The sequence below is a fragment of the Podarcis melisellensis genome (assembly GCF_964234715.1).
Source record: "Podarcis melisellensis genome assembly, chromosome: 17".
NCBI lineage: Eukaryota > Metazoa > Chordata > Lepidosauria > Squamata > Lacertidae > Podarcis > Podarcis melisellensis.
In genome coordinates this window covers 30,968,013-30,995,212 of record NC_138534.1, presented here as the reverse complement: position 1 = coordinate 30,995,212, position 27,200 = coordinate 30,968,013, and the positions used below count along the sequence as shown (strand labels likewise).

At 41.8% G+C, this 27,200-nt stretch overlaps 2 protein-coding genes across 3 annotated transcripts in view; one reads left to right on the top strand and one right to left on the bottom strand.

Annotated features, from left to right (window-relative positions):
- Positions 1–17,133, top strand: part of DNAH6 (dynein axonemal heavy chain 6) — a 133,487-nt gene extending 116,354 nt beyond the window's left edge. For both annotated transcript variants that reach the window (XM_081893587.1, XM_081893588.1), the window contains 7 exons: positions 2,149–2,278; positions 6,185–6,312; positions 8,818–9,003; positions 11,495–11,567; positions 12,511–12,662; positions 15,396–15,618; positions 16,534–17,133. In XM_081893587.1, the coding sequence (XP_081749713.1) occupies positions 2,149–2,278; positions 6,185–6,312; positions 8,818–9,003; positions 11,495–11,567; positions 12,511–12,662; positions 15,396–15,618; positions 16,534–16,637 (996 nt within the window). In that variant the 3' untranslated portion in view covers positions 16,638–17,133. The remainder of the gene's footprint in view (positions 1–2,148; positions 2,279–6,184; positions 6,313–8,817; positions 9,004–11,494; positions 11,568–12,510; positions 12,663–15,395; positions 15,619–16,533) is intronic.
- A 679-nt stretch (positions 17,134–17,812) lies between these two features.
- LOC309359946 (neuronal acetylcholine receptor subunit alpha-7-like) overlaps positions 17,813–27,200 on the bottom strand; it is a 109,773-nt gene continuing 100,385 nt past the window's right edge. Inside the window, exon 10 of the mRNA XM_081894386.1 lies at positions 17,813–19,201. Within this exon, the coding sequence (XP_081750512.1) occupies positions 18,680–19,201 (522 nt within the window). The 3' untranslated portion in view covers positions 17,813–18,679. The remainder of the gene's footprint in view (positions 19,202–27,200) is intronic.

The following is a 27,200-nucleotide window of genomic DNA, read 5'->3' as shown; positions in this document are numbered from 1 at the left end:
TATATCTAAGACCTCAAAATTCCTATCACACAGTCAAGGCAAATGGAAATGCTGTTGCGCAGCGCTGTGTCTCTGGGGGAGAACATTTTGCATGGGTCAAATAAAATTAAAGGGCGATTAAAGAAAATGTACTCCAATCAATACCACCACCTCAGATTTGAGCTTACAGTTGATGCATTGTGAATTCATTGCCGTCAGTTATCCTGCTGTTCTAAGCAGAAGGACTGACTGCCACTGAAGGTGGAGGCTCAATTGGCGGCAGGATTCCCCCCCCCCCCAATGATACTGCTTGAATTGTAACAAATTGCAGGAGGGGCAGCTTAAGGCAATGAGAATTTAGTAGGGTGGTTTGGAAAAATAAACAGTAGCTGAATTTAGACATAAAAATGATTGTGGATGAAGGGAAATCCCACCCAGAAGTGTAAATTGAATTTATTTTGAGGGTGAACTGCTGGGAAAAGGATGGTGATGGCCAAGGAAGTAAAATGAATTTTATAGGGATGCTGACAGGGTGGGGTGGGCTCTGTATTTCCGCACCCAGCTGCCAAATACACCACTTAGTTCTAGAATGGAACATATTTCAGGGTACTGTGTGTTCATGATTCCCAGACTAATCCACCATACCCCAAAAAACTCAGTTTGTTTTTTTCAAGCCATGCCTGTGCTTATGATTTCTCCACATACTTTGCCCAGAAAAAAACAACAAATTTTAAAATGTGGTTTTGGATGGATTAATAATGAAAAATAATAAGCACAATCAGGATGATAGAAAAATAAATCTTTTCTATAATTTTATTTATTTATCATCCACTCCTCGGCAGTTCGAATCCCTGCGACAGGGTGAGCTCCCATTGTTCGGTCCTAGCTCCTGCCAACCTAGCAGTTCGAAAGTACAAAGTGCAAGTAGATAAATAGGTACCACTCCAGCGGGAAGGTAAACGGCGTTTCCGTGCACTGCTCTGGTTCGCCAGAAGTGGCTTAGTCATGCTGGCCACATGACCCGGAAGCTGTACGCCGGCTCCCTCGGCCAATAAAGCAAGATGAGCGCCACAACCCCAGAATCGGTCACAACTGGAGCTAATAGTCAGGGGTCCCTTTACACTTTACCTTTAATGTTATTGCAGAAAGATATGTGTCAGACTCACATTTTAACAATCACAAAATAAAAGTCAAGCCTATTTTTGGTTATATTAATAAATATAATAGAATCACATTAGGACAATGGCTACACTTTCTGTGAGTGTTTGTTTAAGGGGGCAAAACAGTGAGAGAAAGGTCAGCAGTTAAAACAATGAATGTTAATGGTGGTTAATAGCCAACACAGTCACTTCAACAGTGACTCAGTGAGACAGAAGTTACATTGAATAAACATTTCAGCAGTACCTATTTTAAATATTGCCAAAACAAATTATAACTTGCATATGAAGTTCAAATCATCCCCCCCCCCAGAAGCAGATATGAAAAACAACATTCTTTTAAAATCAGGACTGAGTTTTTAAAAATGTATTTATTACATTTTGCTTATGGTGTATCGTTCATTATAAACTAGACTAATGAAGCAGTGTTTAAGATTCAGTGCTATAAGAAGTGGGAGATGGTATTACCTCCCTCCAAGAAGAACCCATCCATAAAACTCACAGTCTAGAGAAAGGATTTTATATCTTCTGCTAGCAAGATAATTATCAAAAATCATTAAATGTTAACTTTTCTCTGTTATTATTATAGCTACATTTGATAACGCATTCTACAAAGTTTAGTAGACTAAGTTACAAATAAGTAGGAGAAATTGCCAGCTTTTTCAAACAAAAGTACTAAAAGTTATTGTTAATTTTATAGATATTGAGGGATTTAAATTCTTATATTGAATCAATAATAGAAATGGGTGTCAGGATTCAAGAATGTACGATAGATGCACTTTTACAAGTGGCAAACTTTGAAGGGAACAAAATGTAAAACTTCTACTTTATGATGAGATTCATATGCAACCACCTGTGGCCGTGTTTTATCTTTTGAGCATGAAGAAGGAATTAAATGGGTAGACAGATTTATAAACGTAAATGTTTCTTATGGAAATCAAATAATTTATTTTGAACATGGACACCCTAAAAATTGAGGTGCAAATTAGAATGTATAGCTTCTTTATTACAGCGCAAAGAGACAAATACCCTCATCACTACAATACTTGATGTACAGCCACGATCAACTGCTCAAGGAACAGGAAAAAGCAATGATGAGATTGTTGAGGAGCTCGCTACCTCAATCCTGGCTAAAATTCCTGGTATGGAAAGCACTAACTTTCTTTTCTAATATGACTGCTGATGTAGTTTCCCCCACTTAATTCCCTGATTTAGGAAACAGCCGATCGCTGGAATTATGCCATTGATCTTTAAGAGGTAGATCATGCTACAAGTGGTGTTAATTCTCATAGCTGAAAACCTATGCCTTCTCTCTGTGTCACTAAGTTGCTCTCCCTGACTGCTGCTCTCTTACTTAGTTCCACATGCATTAATACAGGTCATGCCCCAACCTGAGATGGATTGTAGCGGGGGAAGCATCACTTGTTTTATCGTAGTTTAGGATTCTTAAGAGAATAAGAAATATTCAGAAGCAGCAAGTAGGGAAAGAGGGATTTGTATGGGAAAATGCCAACATGCTGATCTGTGGTCACAGGGGTGGACAGACTCATTGAGAATTGGTCCATCCCAGTTCTACATGTCTTTCCCCTACAATTCCCTCTGGGAGCAACAGAATGCCACCACGTCCCATCGCTCCCGGAGGGGCCCATTCATGATCAACTTTAGAAGCAGGTGAGTCTACTGTTGAATCCAAGTTTTGCCAGTTCTTCCTCCAGCAGGTTTATGTCCCATAGAGTAGGCCTAGGTTTCCAACTTTTGTCTCATATACATACATATATGAAAGTTTCTCAGCTGAGAGATGCCTAGGAGATTTGCAGATGTTTCTACAACAACTGAAAAAAAAACCTCTTTAAGAATTTGTGAAGCGAAATATGATCATGATGTTAGCAAGGGAAGATTTGGCTCCATCATAGGCCAATCAAGTTCCAGCTGCTTGAATCCATTCCCTCACCTCAGAGGTCACAGGTGAAGGCTGAAGGTTAACCATAATCAAGACCAGGAAATGCCACCTGAGTAACCATGGCACCATACGAACACCATGTTATTTCTGTTCCTGAAACCACAGTTGAATTTGTGCTCTTTTATTCTATTTTTAAAAAAAACTTTTGTAGGCCACTTTGAGAACTTCTGAGGGTTAGAAAACAGAATATAGGCATTAAAAGTCACATACACTAGCCAGTAGATGCCCATGCCACAGCAGGCGTTGTTCCCAGCAATTTGACTTCACCCCCTAATGACGCACTTTTCCACTGCCAAGAGAGAGATGGATGCCAGCAACTATCTGCATGCTGGTACCTTGCAAAGTTCTATGTAGGGTTGTTGTTGTTGTTGTTGTTTTGAGAACAATGTGCTTCCACTTCCAATGAAAACTTACGCGTGCTTTTCTGTTCTGAAGAAGATCAGCAATATGAGGGGCAGAATCTGCCTGAAGCCTTGTTCTGTACCCTCTTGACAGGGTCAGAGGAAGGGGGTGCAGTGGGGGTGGTCCGCCCGGGTGTCACCACTGAGGGGGGTGACAAAATGCCGGGCGGCACTCACCGCAGGGCCTGAAGTGCGCCTGAGCCACATGGCTCTCCTGGGAGTGACGCAGTGGCTTGGGCAGGCTCCAACATGCCCCAAAAGGTGCGCCCACCGCTTCCCGCTCAGCTGTAGGGTGGCAGAGTGGGAGGAGGAGGCAGACTCTTCGGAGGTTCCGCAGAGCATCCTGCCCTGACTCGCCCCACTGCTGGGTGCAGGACATGTGCGTCATCCCAGGTACCCAATCGGCATGCTGCTCCACTGCCTCTTGACCTTCTCTTTTGCTTTTCAGAAAATATTTGTAGGAAATCACTTCAAATGTCCTGGCTGCCCTCTAATAATTGATAAATATCTGATAAACACACAAGTAAGATCCAGCACTTTGGCAAAACAACCACAAACCTATCTTGAAATGGCTTGGCTTGGTTGGCTATGTTGCCCAGCACTGACTATGAAAACAGCTTTTCAACAATAACAACAGACAGCTTTAACATAATTATTTTATTATTCACCGATTTAAAACTCTTATTTTAACTGGAGCTTCCCCTGAGAAGCAGCATAAATTCTTGTGGACAATTTATATTCATCTTTTCTGAGGCAGGTCATGTGGTGAAGAATGCTATATCTCTCTTGTTTAGTTGAGACAAGCTGTTGTTTTAAATAAATACCCACACAATATCTACTTAATTAATCAAGCAATTACTCAAAGCAAAAGAGTTAATTAAGGAAGGAAAATGTTTAATTGGTTGCCAGCCCTACTAAGTAATCTGTCAACCATTCTGACAGCTATAACTGTCTTGAGCTAGTGCAGACCAGAAATGAAGAATGCTATTTTCCACAAACCTGGAGAGCCCTGCAGTACAATCCTATGCGTGTTTTCTTAGATGTAGTTCAGTGAGATGTATTCTCTGTTGGAATGAAGGGAAGAAAGAAAATAAATATAAAAGAAGAATTCTGTGGATGCCAAGTACACTTTGGTGAGAGAACCGCAGCAGAGATTTAAAATCACAAAATATGCAGCAAAGTAAAGCTTGGAAATATAGGCCATTAGACCTTTAAAAGATACCCGTCTAAGTTTCTTCCAAAGTTCCCCTCTTCCTCAGCATAGAAAAAGACCACACGTTTGGGAAGTTTAAACGTCAAATTCATGTGATTTCTCTATACAACATTCAGGAAAAAATTGCACAGGCAGTAAAAATTGACATAGTTTCAGTGTTGAAAGTTCCTAAATTATTGGTATATGAATACAAGAATGGCTTGTAAGAGCCATGTGGTCTGAGTCTGGAGCAACAGGGATAGCTCCAGATTCTATTAGCCTGGAGCAAATAACCTTGCTTGAGGAACCCGTGTTAGAAAATGTCACGTATGGCAGCAGCAGAAGTTGTTTGTGGTCTTCAGTTGCTCTTCTCAAGGTATCAGGAGGCCACACATGCTTCTCATACCAGGCTTGCTTTTCCCTTCTTACATAGCAACTATTCTAGAGGCAGTCCCGCCTGGCCACGGGAGCTCATCTTTTATTTGTTAGAAGCAAAAACTACCGTATGTTTCCGCCTCCTGAGAACTGTTTGGTTTGCTAACCTTCCTACCAGCACCACCTCCCTTCGCCAAAGGCATAGGATTGATAAATCCCATTCCCTGGAAAGCTGTCAGCTGTTTTGGAACTCAAGGTTGCTTTCCCTCATGTATAATCTGTAAATGTCAAGTGTATGGCGCCTGCCATTTTATCAAACATGGCAAGATTACCAGTGGTTAGATAAGTTTGTTTGTGGTGTCTTGACTTCAGCACATACACACATCATTTCCCTTTATCATAGAAATCATAGACTCATAGAGTTGCAAGGGACCCTGAGGATCATGCAGCCCTTGCAATGCAGGAATATGCAGCTGTCCCTTACAGTGATTGAACTTGCAACCATGCTCTAACCAGCTTTTTATTAAACAAAGGGCTTCAATTGAATCACTGCTGTGAACAGTAAAATCAACTTCCCTTGTGAGCTTGGCCATTCTGGTCCATGCAACATGGAGTTGAAGGGGAGACAGAGAGATTGAGCAGAGGGGTGGCCAGAGAGAACTCAGCCATTGCCCAGTGGGACTAGAAAGGCTGGTTGCCATCCATGCAGACTTACCCTCTGTTGCATTTCATCTCATCTCTCACACACACCCCTATGAGCAGGATGAGAGAAGTTGTGGTGAGCGGAATGAATTTACGGAGGTTAGACTCCTGGTTCAAGGTACATCCTTAATCCTAACAACAGGTGCAGAAATGGCTCTGCCAAATGCTTCTGTTGCTGTCTAGAGTATAAGAGACCAATGGGCCTGCTGGGCTTGTGCCTTTTTTTAAACCATGTATGAAAGTGGGTCAGAGGGAATTTCTCATGTTGCTTGCTGGCCCCCAAATTCTTACTTAGTAGAAAATAAGGCCCTTAATATTTTTTTAAAAAATAGTTGCTGACAATGGCTGTATGTTCTAAATGGATGGTAATGACATGGACAAGCTTTGTTCAGAGATTAAATCAGCATTTGTGTTGCAGAAAAACTTGACATGGACGTGGCTGCTGAAGCCCTTTTTGTCAAGGATGACAAAGGGCGGCTGGACTCTCTGACTACAGTCCTTGGGCAAGAAGTGGATCGTTTCAACCGTCTTCTCATTCTGTTAAGGGTATAACCATATTTTTTTCCTTGGCTGGCATAAATATTGATGTTACTGATTTGCTGTGCTTGTATTTAGAAGCCGGTGCTGTGGAAGGGCAGCCTTATTATGCTAAGAATCAATATGCCCCAAAAGCTACTCTTGAGAAGCTTCTGATCTTAGCATAATATAATAAACCAGAGCTGAGTGTAATGGAAAGACTCTTGAGATTCTGCTGGGAGAATGCAGTGAACCTCTAAGGCCAACCAATTATCTGTTGTGTCACTGTCTTAAGATGTCAGCAAAGCATCGTTTAGAATTTGTTTGTTTCTTAAATTTATGAACTGTTAAATTTGTAGGCTACTAGATTGTAAGAAAACCTCTAAGGAGTTTACAAATTATCTTATAAAAAGAGAAATATTATGCACTTGTCCTTTAAATATTTGGGGGAATGACAATGGCTTTTAAAAAAAGAGTTTTGAAAACAAGGCATCTAATAAAATGCTTCGATATTTTATTATTGCAGGGAACATGCATTCTTATATGACAGGGATTCATAAGGCCCATCCTTCCTCTCCTCCCTTGAATCTGGATGTGATATGTTGTGTCTACTTACAGTGCCATGTTAACCTCCAGCACTGTTCACTGGGATGGGCTATAGGATATTTGCCTCTACACCAGTCTCCCATCAGTGGAGAGGAGAGCTGTTGGGTCTGTCACAACCTCAGCTTCACCAAGGTGGGCAGTAAGACTCCCACTCATGCTGGTGGTTTCCTGAGAGCACCAGGCAGTACAAAGTTTCAAAACGGGGGGTACGGTGGCAGTGACTGCAGTTGGTACACCTTGGAAAACCATAGCTTTAACTATACGGACCTTTGTCGTCTGTTTTTTTCCTGGAAGACATAAGAAATAGGTTGGTTGGTGGCAGTCTGGTTGGATCAGATAACCAACTTCTCCAGACTACGAATCCACAGGGAAACTGATGAAGCTGTAATATATCACATAATTTTACAGAGGATATGTGAAGAAATGTATTGTGATCACATCTGTGTGTTTGTTTTTGGCAAAAGCAAATGTCTATGTACTGGTGCCTTGTCGCTCTTGCCTCTCTTTTCTCCTCTGCTCTTGTTTTCTTTCCCATTCATGGAATTCAGATGGTACATTTCTCCAAACAGGGAGTTGCCTTTTGCTGATCACTCTTGTAAAGCATGCACCGGTGACATTCTAATAATAACAAGAAAGCAAGAGAAAGGTGTGTGCTTGAAGCTAAAGCAACACCCTCCTACTTCTGCCTCGTACAGCTCGTTCCACAATGCTCCAGTGTTCTTGCTTGAGGCCAGGCCCTACAGTGCAATCCTATTCATGCTTTCTCAGAAGTAAATCCCATTTACTTCAATTGCATCTGCATCCAAGATGGTATGCGTAGAATTTCAATCTTGCAAATGGCGAAGAAAAGGAGAAGGAAAACCCTCATAGTTTTCAAATGCTACATCACATGACATGAAATGCCCAAAGCTTCTTGGACTTCACATCTGTCCTTCCTTAGCCTCTCATTCCCTATATAATTTGATTCTTCCCTTTCAAAAGTTGTTCTTTTCTTCTGCAGCTTAGATAATTTAAGTACTTTCCACCTGGCTTTCCCCCAGCATAGCGATTTGGCCACAGAACGGGATCATATATCTTTGGCTCCAAGGACTGAGGAGTCCCTGGCTGCTACACATTGCTACAGTGGCTGCATTTGGAAGTGCTGCTTTCACAGAATGCAAGATTGATTTTATGATTTTCTCTGCCGCCCATAAGGGTTGCAGTAAACTTTGTGGCACAGTAGCATATAGTGTTTTTTTTAATTAATTGTTATCAATCTTCATTACTGCTAAAAATACTCAATAACCTTGGAGGAATGGAGTGGACAAAACAGGATAGCAGCTCCAAGAACATATCACTGTTTTTACAGGCATATAATTTTACTGACAGGGAATTTGCACCCTTGTTTTTCTGCATATTTGTTTGTGTAGTGTTTGATTACAGGTAATCCCCAATACCTCCATTTGGCTGAAGTATTTGGGGACAAGATATGTAACTAGTTCCCGTGCCTCTAGTATAAAATTAATCAGTGTTAGGCCTGTGGGTTTTGCATTTCCGAAAAAGCCAGTAGTTTTCTCCTAGCAGTGTTTTTCTTCTAGAAAAAAAGGTGCCTGTACTCATCATGAAGTTGTTACAGTAAGGGCAGCTTCCCCGCCCCCCTAAATCAATAAAAATGCTTAACTAACTGAGGTTCTGTCCCCCTAACAAAAAACCTGGCTACATCCATGGGCCCCTCAATGTTCCAAAAGTGCAGAGGCGAAGTGCAGAACTGAGCGCGGCACAACTCCTTCTCCTCTTCCTTCTTCTGCTGTGGAAGGGAAGGGGGGATGCTAGAGGATTGCCTGCAGCAAAAGCAGAGAGAGAGTGCCATTATGAGCCTGATTGGGCTGTCATAAGAGGCCTTGGTTTTCCATGGCACGATAAAACACACTATCATTGTTTAACTTCCAGACCTCTCTACAAACGCTTAACAAAGCTATTGCAGGATTCGTCGTGATGTCGGAAGAAATGGAGAGAGTGTACCACAGCTTTCTTAACAACCAGGTTCCATCCCTGTGGGCCAATGCAGCCTACCCATCACTGAAACCTTTAGGAGGATGGGTCAAAGATCTCGTGCTAAGGACGGCTTTTGTAGAAGTAAGTATAAATGCTGTTGGTTAAGGGCTAGAGTAATTTTAGGGTTCAGAGCTGACCTTGAGCTTTCAAGTGTGTGGGGATATTACGAAAGCAAGTCCTTTCATTTGGAAACCCTGTCTCAAAAGCTGGCACATAAAATGGCACACATTAATTATTCTTGTTACACCCAATAATATAGCTTTACAAAATACAAGCAAAAACCAGGTTCATGCCCTGAGTAGCTTTTGCAGCTCTGTTCCCTCTCAATCAGGAGAGGCGGCTGAGGTGCTAGACTGTTACCTGGAGGCAGCTGCATAGGGGCCAACAAACTGAAATTAGATCCAAAATGCAGAATACTGCCTGGGGTTTGATTTGGAACTTGTATAACCCCTGCTTTAAAACAGCTGCAGTTCATTTCTGGGGCCAATTCAAGGCTCTCACACCAGGGTTTAAAGCCCTATATGACTTAGGCCCCAAATTTGTGAAAGACCATCTCCTTCCATTCAAATGCTCTTGGGTATTAAGATCAGCAGACAGGTCCCTCTTGGTAGTTCCATTTCCATTGGAGATTCAGGGAGGTGTTTGCCGAGGAGAGGGAATTGCTGTGGCATCCCCTAAATTTTAACTGAGTAGAACAAGGGGAGAAAAACAAGTGTAAGGACAAGAATAGACACTTACATGTGCTTTGGCTTCATTTCTTTATGGGATGAAGGACTAAGGGATTGGAGCAAAGTCTTTTTTAGCAAGGGCTTTGAAGAAATAGAGGTGGCGCCTTGTGGGTGTTTTACAAGGGAATTACAGGCATAAGAAGCAGGAAGAAGGAGTGGACAGCATCAGCTAAAAAAGCAGGGACATTCAGGCAATTGAAGCGTTGAAGGAATGAAGGCCATAGGCTAGTTTATTAAGAAGAAGAGATAAGGGGGAAACACCATACAAAGAATATAAACACTAATGAGTGGAATAATAGAAAACCATATGAAAATGCAGGCCTTCCCCATTTATTGCAACTTGGCTCCCTTCTCACTTGAATTAATAAGTGCTGCTGCCAAATATGAGTCACAGCACACAAACAAACCAGGGAACAGTTTGCAAAGTGAAGCCAGTATTCCCCATTCTTGGCGTTCTTCACAATGCAGGGTTGAGAGTAATTGCGCTATTGCTCCTCCTGATTAACTGGTTACTTAACAGCATGTGTGAACAACCTACAGCTCCTGGGCTACATGCAGCTTCCGCAGGCCTTCCCTCCAGCCTGTCTGTTTGCCCACCCCCAATTCACCTGTATCCCATTCTTCCCTTAGCACAGAGTTCTGTTTACATGGGGAGGAGGATGCAAGAGGATGACTCCCCAGGGACCTTCCTCCCCATTGCAGTTGTGCTCCTCTCAGCTCGCCAAACAGATGTTCAATAGGGAGAGGAGAGTGTGATTGCCAGCCCAGTCAGCTGAGGAGCAGGGAACGTGCACAGTGGAACCACTGAGATGCCACTGTACACCCTGCCCACAACCCAGCTGACGGGCTCCAGGAAGAAATGTGCCAATCAGCTCTACCCAGCACCAATTAACTGATATGGGGGGAGGCACATAATGGAAGCTCTGCCTGTTGAATGTTTTCCTCTTCCCTGCTGCCTTCGCGCGTGTGTGTGTGTGTGGGGGGGGGCAAGTTTGGGGGGGCAGGGGGTGTTTGCATATGTGCACATGCATATGCATAAGTGACCTGCCACCAATGCAGCCCTGGAAACCCACCTCTGATTACCATATAGATACGTTCATGTGGGCAAAAAATTCACAGTGGAATTAAAAGGGCAAAAGGCATCTTCATGTGTGCATTTGTGGCTGTTGTTGTTTGATACTATGTGATGATGATGATGATGATGATGATGATGATGATGATGATGATAAATTTATTATTTATTCCCCGCCCATCTGTCTGGGTTTCCCCATCTACTCTGGGCAGCTTCCAGCAAAATAATAACAAATGTCAAATATTAAAAACTTGATACAGGGCTGCCTTCAGGTGTCTTCTAAAAGTTGTGTAGTTCTTTTATCTCCCTGACATCTGATGGGAGGGTATACTATCAGATGATCAGACAGGGGTAGAAAAGAGTGTGCTGGGTTAAGGCTGGACCACATCTTCCCACCTAAAAGAATCGGCTTCAGAAGCCCTTTACAACTCCAGTTTCCTAGGAAATGCAGGGTCCATTGGCTTCTGATCTTCATGAGAGTTGCCTTTAGCTCAAATCAATATGTGAAAACCACAACTGCAGCCATTAGTGAGCCGCCTTTTGATGCACTCAAGGTTTTCTGGATTGGGGCCAAAAGTAATGATTTTTTTTTTAAAAAAAAAAAATTAAAGTCATATCCACTTAGATGGAGGACTAGAATTCTAGCTAAACCCATTTCTGCTATCCATCAATGCAAATGAACTGAGGTCAATCCTTGGTTTTAGCGAGTTAAATGGAATGTCAGATTTTATGCCTAGTATATATCTATCATCTGTTGTGTGTGTTTTCCTAGTTCTGGCTCAAAAGAGGCAAGCCTAAATCATTCTGGATCTCTGGATTCTTTTTTCCACAAGGATTTTTGACAGGTAAATATTCACTATTCCCTCTGTTTCTGATATTCTGGCACAATGACTGCATCAAAACAGTACCACACTTATATAGCACAGGAGGTACCCGCAGATTTAAGGAAACCTCAAGATGATTTGCAGAAGTACAAACAAACTTTTGCAGAGGAAGACCCTAAAGACTGCATGGAGCTGTCAAGGATGTGCCAACTATAGTCTTTTTCTGACGTAGGTAGTGGGTAAGAGATGGAATCCATCAAACTTTTGCAGAGGAATCCAAACAGCTGATCAATTAGATTTTATTTGTTAAAATGGAACACTTGGGTACATTGGATTCCCATCCAACAACAAATGTAAGAGAGACTGTTTCTTTGCACTTATGTAATTGTATTCAACTAACATTTACTCAGAGCAGAGTCATTGAAATTAGTGCCCCTTACTAATTTAGGCCCATTAATTTTAAAGGATCTATTCTGGGCAAAAGTTAGCGAAATGCAACACACATCCTCTTATTTGAATTGGAGATTCGTATATAGAACAACCAGGAAAATAATGTCTCCATTTGAATTGTCTTTGAATTCTAATGTTAATATGAATGACTCTTTATTGTATTTTGTGTTCTGAATTTTAAAAGTAATAAGAAAATTAAATAAAAATGTGAATGCAGCAATTCTGAGTGAACTAATAAGCCATAATAAGCATTTTGGAACAGAATAGTATGCTTTCATCTTTTCTTTGTTTAATTACAGTTACTTCAGCATAGTGGTTTATAATGATTCAGTGTTCTATGAAAAAAGTTTGAAAGTATGGAAATTAAACAATCAGTTACTATTTTGGTTTGGTTTCTAGTAATAAATGTGCCAATGCTTTTCTTTTCTGTGAATGCTATCCCAAATTCTAGTTAGTCTCTCCCTGAATAATTATTGTTGTTGCTTTTAAAATGTGTCCCTCTTATATTTTTCAGGTACTCTTCAGAATCATGCTCGAAAATATAACTTGCCAATTGATGAGCTTAGCTTTAGTTATAACATGATCCCTGTCTATCGAGATCAAATGCAAGTTGCAGAAGCTTCAAAGTTTTGTCCGTTTGGACACGACTTGCCAATGGATGCCGAGGTACTTAAGTTCCTGTGTTTGTGAACAATATTCGATTACAAAGAAATAATTATTCTTCTTCAGAACATGCCTCAATCTGTTTTGATATTCATTCACATTTCCATCTGGAATTTTCACAAGTCTGTGTCTTGTTTTGTCACCACTGATGCGGAAATATATATATCTCAGCCATCAGCAGATACTTATATTCACTCTGTGTGTTCCATTTAAAAATTAGTGAATCATCTTTTTCAGCAAAAACAATGAGGCTTTGTCACATAAGTTAATGACGTAGTTAATGGCTGAACTATAGCTGCAAACCTAATCATAACTGCTTAGAAGTAAGTCCCACTGAATTCCGCTGTGCTTGCTCCCGTGTAAAATAGGGTTGGGATTGTAGCCACTCATGCTGCCTCACAGTTAAGATCCTGTTCATGGAAGACAGTCTTACTCGGCTATGAGTGGTCGCCAAAGAAGAAGACGACGACTCATGCTGCCTTGATTTCACCATTAGTATAAACTTGTTTGGGGGAAGGAATTTTGATTTTAAAACACATATCTCAGAGGGTCTAAAATGAGCAGTCATGTCCAGATGGTTCTCCCCAGTTTGTCCCAAAGGGTAGAATTTTAACTGAGGAGGACAGATAAAATCCAAAGGCAACCAAAGTGATCACTTCTTTTCCATATGGAGAAGAAAAAAAAAGATTGATGCTTTCTATTGTTTTTGAAAATTCACAACAGGAAGCAGGTTAAGATTCATATCCTACCCCCATTTACCTGGGATTAAACCTCACTGAATTACGTGGGATTTACTTATTGGTAGACATGCTTAAGACTGCAGTTTCAGTGCATATAGGCTGCCTTGGCAAGAAACAACACTTCAGAAACAAGAAAAGCAATTAAAATATATCTCAAGGCAATTTGCATATTTATTTTTCCTATGATGTGTGCATGTTTTGTTTTGTTTTTTAAATGTTGAGAACTAAGTTGAATAGTTTTCACAACAGACTCTTGTCTGTGCCACAGTGGGGGTCAAGTGGGCAGACTGAAGGAAATTCACATCATAGCATATTTACAATGGATTTCTCCAGCATCACTAATCCTCAGAATTATATTTAAAGAACAACAGAATTTATCTAGTGTAATTTAAATTTCTGTTGCTTCCTGCCCCCATTTATCACAAGAAATACGGGGGAGGGGGCCCTACGTGTGATCCCTGTAATAAGAATATTAGGAATAGGAACAGGACAAAGAGGAAGAATGGGGACCTGAGATAGGGTATTCTCAGTAGAATTGTAAAGTTGGAAAGGAACCCCCAAAAGTCATTAAGTCCATCCTCCTGCAATGCAGACATTGCAACTAAAGAATCATTGACAGATGGCCATCAGAACTCTGCTTAAAAACCTCCAGTGAAGGAGAGTCCATGTATTGCATCTTTGTGAGCCATCCCAGGCTCCCCTTGCACTTGACCTGGGAAATGCAAGTTAGTGCAGGATGTTGCCGAGAGGAGCGAGACCCTATTAGCATATGACACCTCTGCTCAGAGATCTGCGCTGGCTGCCAGTTTGTTACTGGGTCAGGTTCAAGGCGTTGTTATTGGTATACAAAGCCCAATTGGCTTGGGACCAGTTTATATACGGGGTCACCTTATCCGTGCATGTGCTGAAGTGTTTCAATCTCTTTTTAGTATGCTGTTGATTTTAATTGTTTTTAGCTCCTAGTTTTTAATGATAGTTTTCTATTAATTACTCAGAGGTTATATATATATATATATATATATATATATATATATATATATATATATGCTTTCGTAGATTTTCACGGGTACAGGAATGCAGGTTTTGGTGTCCTCGGGTGTCTTCCCGTGTAAAAGTTGGGGTGTCTATGCGACGTTTCGACGAGGTCTCACTCGTCATCTTCAGGCTGGTGCTTTCGGCTTCTTGTTACTGGAACAGAGCAGGATCTCAGTGTTTGAGTTCCTATAAATACTGTTGAGGGGGTGTGGTGTATAGCCTCCAATGTTCTGGGCAGAGAGGAAGTTCCCAGGCTAGTGTGCCTTTTCTTCTTTTGTTCCTTAATTACTTGAGGGATATCTTGAGTGATTTCTTGAGTGATATCCTGAGTACCACTTAGGTGATATCCTTGAGTGATATCCTGAGTACCACCTAATGACCCACCTAAGTGGTACTCAGGATATCACTCAAGAAATCACTCAAGATATCCCTCAAGTAATTAAGGAACAAAAGAAGAAAAGGCACACTAGCCTGGGAACTTCCTCTCTGCCCAGAACATTGGAGGCTATACACCACACCCCCTCAACAGTATTTATAGGAACTCAAACACTGAGATCCTGCTCTGTTCCAGTAACAAGAAGCCGAAAGCACCAGCCTGAAGATGACGAGTGAGACCTCGTCGAAACGTCGCATAGACACCCCAACTTTTACACGGGAAGACACCCGAGGACACCAAAACCTGCATATATATATATATATATATATATATATACACACACACACAGGGTGAGTCCTTTAAAAGAGGCCCCGTGGACACAGAGTACACATGTTCCACTGGCCTCTTTTAAAAGACTCACCCTGTATATAATAAATAAATGTGTAAGTTCTTACAAAAAGGGAGCATGTCATTGCCAAGAGGTGAATAGTTAGATCAGCTTTTATAATCAAGTTTATTTTTGTCGGCTACTAGACTTGAGTCGTGTGGGTCTCCTCCACCCCCACCCCTTGATACTTCTTTCAGCTGCCCTCTCCTGAAGATGGTGTGCTGGTCCATGGCATGTTTATGGATGCCAGTCGCTGGGACGATGAGGAGATGGTTATCGAAGACGCCTTGCCTAGGCAGATGAACCCAGTGTTGCCGGTAGTGCATTTTGAGCCGCATCAGAATTATGAGCCAGACCCGTCTCTGTATCACGCGCCACTCTATAAAACGGGAGCAAGAGCAGGAACACTGTCCACCACAGGTAACTGTTTCTTTGATGAAAATGAGGGGAAGCATATAATTTTAGTTTTGTACATAGTAAGAAAAATCTGTATGTGTGGACGCTCCAGACATGAACTCATCTGAGCTATTACAAGTAGGCTATTAAGTAATTTAAAATATTAGGGTGAGCTTCTCGGCTCGATCAAAATTGGGGCTGGCAGCTATGGTCAAAAGCGTGTAACCTACATTTTCTCATAATAGCCGCATAGAGTTTAGTGAGCTTCTGAGTTTCATATCCTAAACTCCCTTAGTTGGCAATTGCTGCCACCGTGGCCACTCACTTGACAGGGAACGAGACCTCCCTGACTGGCACTGTGTTCTCTTCCCACCCCTTCTCCTCTGTGGCTGCTGTGGCCGTGGTGGGAGTGGGATTATTAGGGTGCATTTACCTTTGTGTATGTCCCTTTTGCCGCTGTCCCTGGTTTCCAGAATGCTGGGAAACGTGCTTTCCCAGGGGCACCCAAATATTGTTGGTTTCCCTGGGAAGGTTGCAGACAAGCCATAGCAGGGAAAGGAGGGGCTTCTGATGTTGCACCAGCCCCTGGGAAAACTGCATTCCCCAGGGACTGCTTTGGCCTTATGCACAGCTATGCAAGGTACCAGGCACCAAAGAGGGGAAGGAGGAAGCCTGCCCTTTTGCACTTTGCCACCAAAGCACACCACCGCCAGGAAGTGGAGGGAAGGCCACTGGTAAGATGGAAGGGGACAGAAAATGTGGGTGGGAGAATCAGGTCTGTTGGTATCCTAGCCCTTATATTCAGGTTGCATTCAGTCTTAATGGAATAACTGAGTTGAACTACTTATTCCAGATTTCATGTACTATACTTTATACAGGTTTTAATGGTTACTAGCTTTAGAGCCATGGTAACAAAGTTCTTGTTACTTTTTGAATTAGGTCACTCCACCAATTTTGTGGTCACCGTCTTACTGCCTTCCAAAAGGCCAAGTGACTATTGGATCTCCAAGGGCTCTGCGTTGCTTTGCCAGCTGAACGAATAGTTGGGACATGGTTGCTGTCCACCAGCATAAGTCTACATTGTCCTCACACCATATGGCAGGTGCAGAGTTGTAAAGTTACATCAGTGTCGTGCTCATCGCATTGGTATGCTATATAACCACACTGTCAGAACTGTTCCTCCCTTTCAATTGATTTTTTATTTGCATTAGACTTCATGAATAAGTTGGATGTAGTGTTCATTTCCCACTGCTCCCCTTTGCATTTCATTTACTGCTTCTATATTTTATGCATCGGTAGTACCTTTTTTTAAGCCTACTCCTATAGTATGTGCATGTTTCAAATGAAGAAACATGCTTTGCATCAAAGGGATAACATTGTGAATCCTCTCCTGTAAGCTTTTATATCTTGGTTTCTTTGCAAATGCAAATTGCTTATAATGGGAAAAGTTTCTAAGGGGGAAAAAATGCAATCGGCAATTGAATGGCTAATTCCATTTTGTCTGAAAAATTTATGCAATAAACGTTTCCTTTTCACACACACGTGCACACCATAATAGTTATTGGGATGGGAAGGGAATAAGCAATGCTTGCTTGTCTCTATTTTCAATATGACTTGGCAGCTTGCAAAAAAATAGGGAAATGTTATATTCTACAATAGATTCAATAATAACAAACTCCTTTACTGTACTCATGTTTGTATAAACTTTGTTCTTCCCTGTATAGAAGGCACATGGCATAAGAGTGTCAACTCATCATATGGTGATGACAATTGTCACATCAATATCTGGTCATCAGAAGCCCTTGTCAGGTGACTGATGTCATGAGAAAGTATTTTAGGCTGCAGTCCTGACCTCTGGGGCTGGTAGTGGCAGGGCTGGTGCTGCCCTGCCACTCACACTGGCCAGAATGGAAAGCAGGGGGAGGAGAGGGGGAAATGCCCCATGCCTGTGCCAGTTTAAAGGCTGGCACATCTAAGAGGCCCAACTTGGACCCATTGTTGTCACATGACAGCAGTAGGGCTGGCTCAGGATCCATTCCGGGACGTTCCAGTAGCAGGAATACCACCTTCCTGCCATGTTGGTGGGTGCCTTGGGCGCTCCTCACCACTGAGCCAGTGGAGTCAGGGAGGGCTGGGACCAACCTCCTCTCCAAGTATTGCAGATCATGGGTTTGGATTGCTCTCCCCCGCAGTAGCTATACCTTGCACATTGCAATTAGTTCCTTACACAAAGGCATTTCATGTGCAATTAGGGGGAATGTGTATCCAAACCTTTGCTCAGATACACATTCAGATGCCTACCTGAACATGCACCTGATTTATACCCATCATTATCAATCCAGCAAGTGATACATATAATGCTTTCCAAACGTTTGGGACTATGTACACCCTAACAGGCTAGAATAAATAAGCATTAGACCAATACAATTTAATGAAATTTGATTATGTATACAAACACATTTGCGGCTTTAATGCTTAACTTAAGAAAAGGTGATAAGTTGTCGATTCCTATGAGTATGTTGGACACTGAAAAACGTATCACAATGGTGATAAAAGCTAAAACTCGCCATTTATTTGGCAAACCGCAATATCATTCAAGGCAAAAGTGATACATTACCATAGATGAACTTTGCGTCAAGATGCAAACAAAGATATTGAAAATGACACATAACGTGTTTAAGGAAATGACAGCAAATAACGTGTTTAAGGAGAGATTTACAAATGCAGCAAAATGTTCACGAGTGTTTTCCTAGTAGCACTTATACTTGACTAATTACTTGGCAACGCATATGTCGTATATCAGGTTTCATCTAATATTTATCAGAGATCATGACCACGAGTACAGGGAGAGGACACTGTTTACAAAACAAGTAACAGAGCCAGGTACTTTAATCCTGTACCTTGTCATCTCTAATATTGGGGGAGACAACTGGATGCTGAAATTCATTCCAACTCCTTTCCTTTATTGAAGTCGGCACACAAAGTGCCCTTCCCAATTTTAAAATCTCATTGTTTAACAAAATTAATGGCATCAATTCGTAATCCCCAATAACCTTTGGGAGTTTTCTGTTGGTTTCTGAGATCCTTATGTAAAATCTTTTGTAACAGCTTCAATGAAATTTGGAGCAGACATTAGTATTGTGAGCGTGCAGATGATGGCAAAGAGTGAAAACGCCACGAGGCACAATCTGTCTATGACAGCAGCAGCAAACTTCCATTCACTGCAGATTTCTTCCCCTTCGTCCTGTTTTCGGAAACGGGCTGCAATGAACTGAACTTCTTCCAGGATTTTCACAATCACTGGGATAGTGTCCATTAAAACTTTCCTTTGAGTAAGCTCGGCATCTTCAGGTGAAGAACTGGGACCTTTCCCACCCTTATCGCTCATATCACTGTTCTGTGGGCAGCAAGGGTTTTCCATGACATGGTAGCTGTAGATCACGTTGCCATTGCTAGATTGGTGTCCTGGTAAGACATTCATTTCTACGCTGCTGACACTTGACTGGTGTCTAGAGTGGCTGTATTTGCAAGAAAGGGGTCTTAAGCTCTCGCCAGGTTTTTTCATTCTCAAAAACCAAGCACACCAGTTCAGCAGAACTACACGAACCTGAAAAAAAATACAGAAACTATCAGCACATTTCTCAGAAGCTTTGAAAGACCAACTTTACAACAAATACTAATTGCACCAAGAAGCATCAGGGGAAATGTGTTTTGCAAAGGGATTTTGCCATTCTATAAATTTCTGTATGAAGCGTCATAGATCATGACTATCTAGAATGAAACAAAGATGTCAGGAAAAAACAATTTTTGTATTAACTGTGCTTCTACTAGACTTTTATGTTTCAGGCCACTAATCTGGAAAATAGATGCCTCAGGTGCATTGCAAGAGCTCTTTTTATAGTTGTAGTGGAAGCAGTCTCTATTGAGTACTTACAAGAAATTAAAATTGGTTAAGAGACTTAACTACCGGAAAGTGATTAAATTATTGAAGTCAAAGAATTTAAACAGGGCTGAACTGTTATCAGTCTTAATCCTTTAATGTATAGCAGTGTGAAGGAGTATTCTATTTATAAAGAAAGTCTCTTGGATTATCTCATGTAGGTGATAGTGGTATAGATTTCTCTAGTAACTTGTATAATAACAGATTACACCATCTCTATTGAGTATCTTGTTTGAGGAAACTCATGCTTTGTTGAGAGCTAATTGAATCAAAAAAGCTTGGAAAATGGGACCTTGTGTCCAGCCCCAAGGGACATTAGATTAATCAACTACATATCAAACATGGTCAAAACAAAAAAAATTCCTTCCAGTAGCACCTTAAAGACCAACTAAGTTAGTTCTTGGTATGAGCTTTCGTGTGCATGCACACTTCTTCAGATACAGTGTAAGCTCATACGAAAGCTCATACCAAGAACTAACTTAGTTGGTCTTTAAGGTGCTACTGGAAGGAATTTTTTTTGTTTTGACTATGGCAGACCAACACGGCTACCTATCTGTATATCAAACATGAAGAGGGATCTCTCACTTGCAGAATAGTTTCCTGACACAGCTAGACAAATATCTCTCCCCGATAAGGACCTAGCCTTGAATTTTAATTGCTTACCTCCAACCAATAGTTTTAGCGTTGGAATAAATGCAACAGAGAAACAAAATGTTGTACTATATCCCCATGTAATATTAGCCTGTGGCTGCTGCTTCTACTTTGCAAGTTTCCCTTGGGAATGGGCTACGAGAAAAGACATGGGGCGGATGTTCCTGGCAGCCCATTTTCCCAGTGTTCAATCTGCCAGCAGGATTAGAGTCCCATGTTAATAAATAAATAGTTCTGAAAACCTTCTTAGCCGATAGGAGCTTCATGAGAAAAGAGTCTGCTACAGTGGGATAAGCGAGCTGAAAATAATGTCAATGTATTTCATATCCAACGACCAACAAGCCCCTGTGGTTTCAGATAGTACATGGGTAAAAGGACCCCTGACTATTAGGTCCAGTGGTGAACGACTCTGAGGTTGCGGCGCTCATCTCGCTTTACTGGCCGAGGGAGCCGCCGTACAGCTTCTGGGTCATGTGGCCAGCATGACTAAGCCACTTCTGGCGAACCAGATCAGCGTACAGAAACACCGTTTACCTTCCCGCCGGAGTGGTACCTATTTATCTACTTGCCCTGGTGTGCTTTCGAACTGCTAGGTTGGCAGGAGCAGGCACCAAGCAACAGGAGCTCACCCCGTCACGGGGATTCGAACCGCCAACCTTCTGATCGGCAAGCCCTAGGGTCTGTGGTTTAACCCACAGCGCCACCCATGTCCCTTACATGGGTAGATGAGTCTAAAAAGCCCGGGACACAAATTTTCATGGCTCTCTAGCGGCTGTGGTGGATCATTTACCAGAAGTAATATCTGGGGGTGTTGTGAGTGGGGCTTGCATGTGTGCCCCTGCCCCCATCTCTGGTTTAACCCTAGTATTACAATAGAACCTTAAACGTGCTTGCAGGAAGCAAGGATCCATCATTATGTACAGAAGATGACATTTTTTTCCATGGAGTAATTCCCAGCTTGAACCCTTTGCAACTAAGGAAGTGGGTTGATAGGAGATCCCCCAATATGTTATTTGGAACTCTAGAGGCAGAATTTGGTACCTGGCAGGTTCCACACAGGTGAAGAGAAGTACCTGGAATAATTGGCCCCTGACACCTTTCAAGCATTCAGGTAGGTGGAAGAAAAGGTGAGGACTGAGAGATTGTTTTCAATTTATTCCTGGTAGATAGGAGCACTAGGAGGGAGGGGAGTGGGTCATTTCCTGTGTGCTTGGAAGATACCGTGAAGACTGCTAGGAAATGCAGAAATGAGGCCATAACACCAAGTATAAAGGATTTTAAAAGGGATGGGTGCTTGTTTTCAGTCCTTGCTCCACACCATTAATAAAGTAGCCCAGAATCCTGGATCTTTACAACAACAGAAAATGGCCAAAGGATTGGGTCTCTTTAGAGCTCAGATTAATAGAAGCTCTAGCCTGATACTGAAGGATAAAGGTATGGCCTTTCTCAAAGGCTCTATTGGCACGCATTGATTGTTGAAGCGAGTGAATTCAGTTCTACTGATCTTTTTTCTGATCTATATCAAAAGTGCTCTCGGGCTTGAATCTTTTTTACTCCTACAGATCGCAATGGAACAAGAAGCAGCAATTCAAATAAGTGAACCATACTTTGATACCGCATCTAAATTATTTGAGAAATTTCCCTAATCCTACTGCATATATAACAATTGTCTAACCTCAGCACACACAAAGAAACTACAAAGTTCTTTTAAAAAATTGTATTATGGAATAAGTAAGGGTGATTTCTAGCAACAGAGAAGACAAATTACATACTTATTGAATTCCATGCCTACTCAAGCTTATGTAATCGTTACCTGGAGGGTAGGTTTTGTAAAAAATGCCCGAGGTGAATCATTATCTCACTAATAATTGGAATAAATGTCGCTAATGATGTTTATGTCCAATAAATGCAAACCCACATAGTGGCCAGAATCCAAAGATCCATGTGAGCTTTCAACTTGTTTTTCCCCTCAAATACTGCCATGTTGTAAGTAGAGAATTTAAAACAAGAAGGAGGGGAAATTGCCTTTGTGAAGATCAGCCATATGACAAAGGCAGCTGTATCTTTATAGACAATTTGGTCAAAAGACTCCACTTTGGGTTAGAAGTTATCTACCCTATGTAAATTTAAAATCTTCCTTGGGTAGACACACACATAAATCCTTTTCTTGTTTTCTTATGACAGGTGGTGGTGGTGTCTAACCATTTTTGACCTGAGGGACACATTCACCCCTGGCTAGTCTTCCAGGGTAGCCAAATGCCAGTAATGGTTGTGGTGACCTCCACTCTTTCTGATACGCAGGCATATAACACGTACAAGAACATAGCCCCTCTTCCTCAGCTCACCTATGAAGGTCAGCTGATGATCAGGATGAAGTTACTGTCGCCCCTCTACTCATCAAATGAGGGATCTGATGGCCCAGTAGGAGGGCATTGTGTATCCGTGTCAGTGCATTTGGCTCTGCCCATCCTAGGACTATGCCTACGTTTAAATATATATATATTTGCTACCACCAAATCGGTGGGGTCTTCCTCCAGAAGGGGGAAGGTGCTTGGGACGCTGGATCAGGCCCCTGAACTGGAGGTTAACAACTGCTGTCCTATGCATCATGCTTTGAAGTATTTTTCAATAACTGAGGAAGATTTAATGGCCCATTGTTGTGGGTGACATTCTGCAACCACAGCAGTGCAAGCACCCAAATCATTCTCTTTCCTATCCTGATGTTTCTCACTGTTTTCTAGGCAATTTGAAGTTGCTGTAAGAAGCGATGGGTCTTGCTCAGTTCTCTCGGAAAACTCTGGAAATCCTGTAATACATTTAAATTCTACTGCTGCCACTATCATTTGTGCTGGAGCTCATGATAGACTCTACCCCTGCTGCCACAATACTACATTACCCAGGGATTTGAGGTTGCCTTATTAGAATAGACTGTCCTTTTTAAATACTTGTGAATGTCTTGTAAGTATTTGGAGGGTCTCAATGAAACATTCTCTATAAAAGAGGGGGTGACCTGATCCCCAACTTATCAGGTAGAAGCAGTTAATTGGAAGTACAGGGAGATTTAGATTAGATCCACTTTTGGCTCAGGGTGCCTACAACTGGTTGTTAGGGGAAATAGGTGCAGTCAAACCTCAGTTCCCAAATGCCGACTTTTTGCCAAAAACCCAGCAGTAAGTGTTCTGGGTTTTGAACGTTTTTCAGAAGCCGAACGTCCAACGAGGCTTCCGCTTGAGTGCAGGAAGCTCCTGCAGCCAATCAGAAGCCATGCCTCAATTGTCGAACATTTCGGAAGCCGAACAGGCTTCCGGAACAGATTACATTTGACAACTGAGGTTTGACTGTACTACACGCACTGGGCTAGCACAACCAAATTCATGGAGGAAGGCACTATTAGCCCTGACAGATCACCAGATGCTGGGGACAAACAACAGAGGAAGCCCTTGTTGACTTATTGTTTCACTGGTAAGCTTTGCAGAAGTACCCAAACTTCTGGAAACAGAATGCTGAACTGGATTCACTTCTGGTCTCTCCCAGTGAAACTTTCTCCTTCAAAACTGCTTTTCCCTGCAGGGTTCCAGTCCCATGTTTGCAAGGTGAATACAAGGAAGGAAACCCAGATGGTAAGCATCTGGTAGCATGGACTAAGCACTGATGTCCTTCACTGGGAAGTTCAACAATAGCTAGTAAAGTTATCTTCCGAATTTAAATGAGACTCTGTAAACAGACTGTCTAGCTCCTGAACTTTCAGAGAACATCTGTGACTTTGAAATGAACCCTACAACCAAAGGCTATCTAGAAGCTATTGCTCAGATTCCCACAGGGCCTCCTGCAGTGACATGTAATAGATACCAACAGGAATAACTCTTGGCATTCCTGCCTGCAGCTCTTGATTGCATCATAGCGTTCAGCTCCCAAGACATCAATGGAGCCTATTGAACAAGCATAAAAAAGCACTAATGTGGCCCTGGTGGTGAATTTTTAATGTTAAAAAATTTCATAATATTATAAACTGACACACAAAATGAACTTATTATATGGGATGAAGCTACTGCTGGGGCAACTGCACAATATGAGGTCACTGATTCTTCCAAATGATATTTATGTAATTAAAAAGCTGTCCATAGCTTGTAATTAAAAAGTTATCCATACTTTACAGGCTTGAAAAGGGGGGGGGACCACCACAGGCTTAAAAAGTGGATTTGTCTCAAGCACCTAAAGTCCCAAGACTAGTGACTCTCTTTGACAGGACCTGATTTACCACTAGAAAGAATGGCTCCAAGTAGCTTTCTGCTTATCCCACGCTTTCTAGACACCAGTCGAAAGGTTTTGCCCTTGCCCCGCCACTTTCCCTGGGAAAACCCGCTCTTTAGTGATAAATCAGAGCCAACATTCAATCCAGAGAAAACCCAGTTGACATTGGCTCTGATTCAGCACTAAAAAATGGGTTCCCCCAGGGCGAAGCGGTGAGCCAAGGGCAAGCATGGATGAGCCCCAAGTCTCTCTGTGCCTTCAACTTTTTAGAAGCCGCAAAATCTCAAAAGGATCAAAAAATTGGCCCCAATCTCAGCTGACCAAGTCCTCCCTTAATAAATAAGGACACAAACTAGCGCAACATTCATTTTAGCTGGACAGATGTAGCACATGCGTTAAATAAAAATCTACTGAAATTAAAAATTGTTCCTAGAGATTAGTTAGGCACACAAAAAATTTACTTTGTACTGAAATATGTGAATGAGTGCTGAAATGAATTGAGGAAGGAGAGTTCTAGTCAAACTATGTTTTTATCCTAGTACAAGGATTAGCACAAGGGGATTCCCTGCTCTCCCCCCCCAAAAAAAAAAATCTGTTCTGTGGGAATGGGGGACCCGCAGAATAGATTTAGGGCATGTATAGGGGAAGGAGAGTTGGAGACCGTTCAGTTGCATAAGAAGAAATCCCTGTGCTGACAGAGCAATCTGCTTAGCGCTACAGTGAACACAGCCCTCACTATTTCAAATTATTTTTTAAAATCAATTTTAAAATGCACACTTCACAAGAGAAATGTATGCTTTACATGTAGATGATAAAATGGCAACCTAGTTGAGACGTTCCATTTGTAAAATGAACAGAGCCTGCACAAACTTAAATCTTGATTTGCAACTTGAGTGGATTCCAGTTAGAAACAATACTGCTAATACTGGGATTTTTGACATTACGTATCCTTTTATTCTTTCAAATTATTTTTAAAAAGCAGAGGAACCACGAAAGACCATTCAAAATGACAGTATTCCTCTCTAAAACATTCTTGTTATAATATCTGTTGAAATAAAATGTTTCCAGTGTTCAATATAATTTCTAAATTTACTTATTTCTTCCTTTCCTTTTTGGAACATAACCAAATACAAATGCAATTATTCAATGTATTCAAACAACTTTTTAGGCAATTCCCTTTACTTGGCCTCGTATTATGTTGTTTCTATGCTATTTACACTCCTTGCCGGCGGCCATTGTTGTTGTAATATTGGTGTTAATATTATTTAAATTCAAAGTCAGGGCAAGTGGGAAAGGGGGGACTCATTCCATTCCTCTGCTTCCTGCTGAACAGATGGCCAGCTCCATTTCAGAAAATATTATCCCAGCCCTAGATTGGACTTTTGATCCCCGGATAATACACCTGCACGACTATTTGCATGCCTATTTTCTCTTGATGGATCAGGGCAGTGAACTTTATAATCAACCCGTATAACCGGCAACATGCAAATTAACAGAGCTGTACATAATTGCTGCAATTAATTAGCTGCTAATAGCTAAAACGAAATAGCCAACATCTAGGCAAACTGCGGAATGTCCTTGCAAAAATTCATTGCAGGTAACATTTATGCTGGTTAACCTCGAGTGCCACTCAATTAAGCAGTGGGATTTTGTTGGTTAGTGCTGCTCTCGAGGCAGCGCCTCCTTCCCTCTTAAAATCGGTTATTTTTCAAGGTGAAAAATAATCACAGAACAATATGCAATTCATTATAAACACAAATGAAATCAAGGCAGCTCTCGGCTCCGTAGGAGAGACTATTTATGAGTGGAAGAGAAGCTTTTGAGACGAGAGTGGCAGAGAACCAAATTTCCAGGAAGAGAATTCATACTCCTCCATCGATGGGGAATCTGTTAGGAGGTCTTTCTTACCTAGCAAACAGCTGCGGGAAGGCCTGTGAAAGAGACAGGTAACACAGCCGACAAGAAGCCTAGCAAGAGAACAGCAGTGCTGATGTGATGGGAATCACAAGAGCAACAGTCCCTCCAGCCGTCTTGGTTTGTATGAGAGAAGCAACTTCTCAGTATTCTGTTGAGGTGTTCTTTTGCACAGCTACAGAGATGAGTCTACCTTCTACCTCTTCCAGACCACAAGCGAACATCCTCTTTATGATGTAGGCCTCCTACATGTACCAATTACTATTCCATGCAAAATTCACTCTATTCTGAACTGCACAAGGACAGCAATGCCAGAATCTCAATGCAATCCTCGAGGCTTTTGGAAGGTAACGCCTGGCCCCGCAATCTTGTAAGCACAGAATTTCTAACTATGTTACTTCCGCTGAAACACATAGGGATAGCTGCTGGGGAAATTAACCACGAGTTAGCTACAGGAGAGATTCAGGAGGCATCCTCGCTTTTGATTGCTGGAGACTTTGCTGTGTCAACGGGCCTATGCCATTGTTTAAATTTTATGCTCTGCAACCTAAGAGTATAGGGCAGTATACAATATGATTATTATTACAGTGGTACATCGGGTTACATATGCTTCAGGTTACATACGCTTCAGGTTACAGACTCCGCTAACCCAGAAATAGTGCTTCAGGTTAAGAACTTTGCTTCAGGATGAGAACAGAAATTGGGCTCCGGCGGCGCAGCGGCAGCAGCAGGAAGCCCCATTAGCTAAAGTGGTGCTTCAGGTTAAGAACAGTTTCAGGTTAAGAATGGATCTCCGGAACTAATTAAGTACTTAACCTGAGGTAGCACTGTACTATTATTTCCCTTGAGT